Below are 4927 nucleotides of genomic sequence, written 5' to 3'. Positions count from 1 at the left end.
TCCATCCCTGGGAGTGTTCCAGGCCAGGTTGGATGGGGCTTGGAGCAACCTGGGCTGGTGGGAGGTGTCCCTGCCCATAGCAGGGGTTGGAACTAGATGGTCTTTGAGGTCCTTCCAACCCAAACCAGTCTGTGATTCTCTGATTTTTTTGAGCAGCACGTGTACAAAGCTGCACTCAGAGTCACTCAGCAGATAACATCAACAGAAGCTGCTGCAGATTAAAATTCATTGAGGCTCTATTAGAAGCCAGATGTTACTTTGGGAAAAAAAAAGTCGCCTTATCTCTTTGCATCAGGTTTTTTACATCAAAATTATTAACGTTCCTCGTGTTGTTTGAAGTCTGTGGTGCTGTTGCTGTGGCTTTGCTGCCACCATCCCACCTGCAGCTGGTGAGTCTGCACCTCCAGCAGCTCATCCCTCCCCAGCAGGGAGTGGGGGAGGTTTGGGCAGGCAGATCCAGGCAGTGTGGATGAGTGTTTCTGCTTGGAAGCTCAACTGTGTGTAAATACTTCTCTTAAAGGAATTTAGATAACTGAAATGAGGTTTGAAGTGATCAGAAATCACTTCCAGGATCTGGGAAAGAGGAATAGAAATAGCATCAGTGCTGATCTTTGCAGATATTAAATGTGGGGGAAGGAGGATGGAGTTTTTTTGTAAGACACTGATAGATGAGGCAGTCTTGGAGGGTTTGGGTAGGTCTTGGTTTCCAGAGCACTGAGGTGAGCTCATGAGCTCACTGAGCTTATGGTGAGCACTGATGAAGGTCTAAATTTTCACTGAATAGGACAAAGTATAGCCCTGTGTGGCTGTGCAGCCTCACACAGAGCTTTTCAGCCCCTTGAAAACAGGCAGGAAAGGTTAATGTGAGCAGTGTGACAGATGTTTGAACTGGAGACATGCAAAAGGAGGTCAGGGTGTTACAAGTGACACACAGTCAGGTTCAGAACCAGCAGACACTGCTGTAAAACCTAATTCCTTTTTACAAGCAGAATCACTGCTACTTGGAAGCTGAGGGATTAGCAGGGAAGCACCTGGAAAAGGGGCCAGGTGAGTGGCAGGCTTGGTTTTCCTTTGCCTGGTCTGCTCAGGTGTAGCATCACCATTTTCAGGTGTCACCAGATCCGTTTCCAAAGGGCTTGGCCTCAGTGTTGGTGGGTTGGTGTTGGCCTGGGTCTGAGAGCACACACAGTTGGCTGTGTGGTGTTCTGGCTGAGGGGCTGCAGGTGTCCCTGGGGGTGCTGACCTCTCTGCTCCCCCAGGTGTTGAACGAGGCTGTGGGGGCCATGATGTACCACACCATCACACTGACTCGAGAGGACCTGGAGAAGTTCAAGGCCTTACGGGTCATTGTTCGGATAGGCAGTGGCTACGACAACATCGACATCAAAGCTGCAGGGGAGCTTGGTAAGTCTCAGCTCTGCACCTTCTTCCCTTCCTCTGTCCCTCTGAGTCTCTGAACCAGCACAAGTACCTGCTGTGCTCCAGTGGAGTGTGCACAGCAGAGCTCCAGGCAGGGCCTCCCAGAGGGAGTTGATTCAGCCCCTGAAATTACAGATGCAGTTTATGGTTTTTTCCATGTATATTACAACAAGAAAACTTGGCCATGAAGTACACAAAGCAGTGCAGTATTTGAAGGCAGATTCTAGGCTCATACCGGGTTATAACTGCCCCATCCTGGTCCCTCATTCCTGCACTGTCCCTCGTCCCAATCCCCCTTACACCAATGGATATTTGTGTGGCTGTTCTGTTTCTGGCACAGGAGAGTGGGTACAGCTTCAGAAAAATTGGAGGAAGGGTGTTTTAGTATATTTTGTTAAGCAAGATCAGCCTCTTGATGTGGTCTGGTTCTCTGAGTCATGCTCGCTCCGCTGGGAAGGCGCCGGGGCAGGAATTGTGCGTTGGGTTGTTGCTGCCTCCTTTGCCATCACATCCAAGGTGCCTCAGGAGTTGAAGAAGGCATTGCAAGTCCATGTCACAGGGACTGCCAAAATATGGGTGGTCACATTGTCAGACAGTGCTGTGGCCACCCAGTTTCCACACTGGTTTGCGTGGTCACACAGACTTCTGGCTGCACATCCCCAGCCAGGAGAGCTGAATTGTATCCCTGATTTCAAGAGCTGAGTTACAGCTGGTTTTGGTCACCTGATCCCAAGGTTCAGTGTCTCGAGCAGCCCTGCAGTGGTGTTTGGATATCTTGTATTAAAGGTTATCTCTGGGGAAGTGTAGAGTAAGAGCCATTTCACCTGAGCCGTTTTGCAGAGATAATTGTTATAAGAGAGTCTCAAATCGTCATTCCTAAAAAAAGCAATTCCCAATGTAGTGAATTGTTTTCTTTTATTCCAGGGGAGAACAGTGTCTTCCCAGTGTAATGGTTCCTTCATGTTTTTAACTCTTACTGTTATTATCCATTATAACAATGTTCTGAGGCTTTGAACATCAGGGAAGGAAGGATATAACAAATAAATGGGATGCTGCAGCATAATCCTTCTTTTTATACTTGGCAAATTGGGTGGCCAAATGATGTGGTTTCCAGGAGAAAACATAATGCAGCACAAATGTAGCATAAAGTTTAATTGGTATTGCTTTTCCTGAGGTAGTTGTTACACCATGCAGTCAATAAATGACCAGTGTCTAAACACAGTGCCTGGCACAGGCTGTGCTGCCTGGGCCAGGGGACCAGTTTGGGCCCCCTGAAAGACATCCCCAGAATGAGATGCTGGGGGTGGACCATCCTCCATGGGTGTTTAAGGGGCACAGGAGTAAATACCAGTGCAAGGAGCTCATGGGAAAGGCGGCTCAGTGTCATCCAGCTCTGTAATCAAGTGGTGCCTCAGAAAGGGGACAAAGGCAGGACACAGCCAGAAATCCACCCAGCCCACAAACCAGCTGTGATCCTGGGCTGATCCCACAGTGTGGGCAGCAGGTGAGGGGAGGATTCTGTCCCTCTGCTGAGGTGAGATCCCACCTGCAGTGCTGCCACCAGCTGTGGGATCTCAAGCACAGAAAGGACATGGAGCTGTTGGAGAGAGTCCAGAGGAGGCAGCAAGGGGATTAGAGGAAAGGCTGAGGGAATTGGGGTTGTTCAGCCTGGAGAAGAGAAGCTTTGGGGTGACCTAATTGCCCTTTCCAGTACCTGAAGGAGCTACAGGAAAGATGGAGAGAGACTTTGGACAAGGGCCTGGAGTAACAGGACACAGGGAATGGCTTCACACTGCCAGAGGGCAGGGCTAGATGGGATATTGGGAAGGAATTGTTCCCTGTGAGGTGCTGAGGCACTGGCACAGGTTGCCCAGAGCAGCTGTGGCTGTTCCATCCCAGGGAGTGTTCCAGGACAGGTTGAATGAGGCTTGGAGCAACTTGGGCTGGTGGGAGGTGCCCATGGCAGCAGGGTAGAACTAGATGGTCCTTAAGGTCCTTCCAGCCCAAACCATTCTGTGATTCTAAGTGCTGGCAGGGCTGGTGATGGGACCCTTGGCTGATGGGGAGTGCTGCTGTAGCTGCTTGTCACCCTCCAGCTGCTTTCTACTCTCTTCCCTCGTAGACAACCATGGCTTCTGCCTACAAATGGGCAGGAGCAGTTAAGGTGATGCTCACACGGAAACCCTCACTCCCTCTCCATTAGGGACTCAGGCAGGCACTGTGGTTTCTGGGCTGCACCCAAATCAAAAGTTCCCCTCTTGGAAGAGATGGGAATGTAAAATGAGACAGTGTCAGCTTCAGGAGTTCGTGGGGTCCATCACCTGGAGGGGAGGGGGGCAGACTGATCTCAGGGGATGGTTGGTGGGTTTGTTCAGCCTGTAGGGTCAGTTTTTCTCCCAGTTCCCATAGGTCTTTCAAACAGCAACAGGGTGGAAAACAGGTTTAAGACCAGAAAAGCAGCTGCTGGGAGCAGGGAGATTGGGTTGAGAAGCAGATTTTGGCTTTTGAATCAGTGCCCCTCACAGTGGAAGGGGATTTTCTGGATATCTTATGCTGCCTTTATTTCCTGCTTTTTCATGGTTTCTCCTCAAAGGCCTCAGTAAGGCACTTACATACACATCCGTCCTGTAATGTGTGCTTAAATCACATGGAATCTGGTGGGATATAAGCACGTGCTTAGCTGCTCTGCTGAATAGACATGAAATTAAGTACAGCCTTACACCCCTTACCGAGCCAGGGCAATGAGCAGGGAGGGATTTTCAGGGAACTTCATCCTTGTAGCTCCAAGTGGGACACAGTGGTTTAAAATAAACCTTCTGTGGGAAAGGAACAAGAGGTCTGTCCATGGCACCAGGGCAACGAGGCTGGTGAAGGGACTGGAGCACAAGTGCCATGAGCAGAGGCTGAGGGAGCTGGGGGTGTTCAGCCTGGAGAAGAGGAGGCTCAGGGGAGACCTTAGCACCCTCTGCAACTCCCTGACAGGAGGTTGGAGTCAGGTGGGGGTTGGTCTCTTCTCCCAGGCAACCAGCAGCAGGACAAGAGGGCACAGACTCAAGCTCTGCCAGGGGAGGGTTAGGTTGGATATCAGGAAGAAATTTTTTTACAGAGAGAGTGCTCAGGCATTGGAATGTGCTGCCCAGGGAGGTGGTGGATTCCCCATCCCTGGGGGTTCTCAAGGTGAGACTGGATGTGGCACTTAGTTGGACTCAATGATCCTTGAGGTCTCTTCCAACCAGGTTGGTTCCATGATTCAATGTGGGGGTGAAACCAGGAGCCTCTCTGCCTTGCCCTGGGGTGAGCAGCCAGGGTTAGCCCCTCAGGTGTGATTTGTGTGCTGCCTCCACAGGCATCGCCGTCTGCAACATCCCTTCGGCTGCGGTGGAGGAGACAGCAGACTCCACCGTCTGCCACGTGCTCAACCTGTACCGGCGCAACACGTGGCTGTACCAGGCGCTGCGGGAGGGCACGAGGGTGCAGAGCGTGGAGCAGATCCGGGAGGTGGCGTCGG

The 4927-nt window shown here is 51.1% G+C and overlaps 1 protein-coding gene across 1 annotated transcript in view; it reads left to right on the top strand.

Moving 5' to 3' along the window:
- CTBP2 (C-terminal binding protein 2) overlaps positions 1-4927 on the top strand; it is a 14758-nt gene that overhangs the window by 4084 nt on the left and 5747 nt on the right. Inside the window, exons 3-4 of the mRNA XM_009078857.1 lie at positions 1260-1404; positions 4766-4922. Of these exons, the coding sequence (XP_009077105.1) occupies positions 1260-1404; positions 4766-4922 (302 nt within the window). The remainder of the gene's footprint in view (positions 1-1259; positions 1405-4765; positions 4923-4927) is intronic.

This window comes from Acanthisitta chloris, unplaced genomic scaffold (genome assembly GCF_000695815.1).
Source record: "Acanthisitta chloris isolate BGI_N310 unplaced genomic scaffold, ASM69581v1 scaffold10027, whole genome shotgun sequence".
Classification (NCBI taxonomy): domain Eukaryota; kingdom Metazoa; phylum Chordata; class Aves; order Passeriformes; family Acanthisittidae; genus Acanthisitta; species Acanthisitta chloris.
The sequence above is the reverse complement of the archived record's forward strand: the minus strand, read 5'-3'. Positions and strand labels throughout refer to the sequence as shown.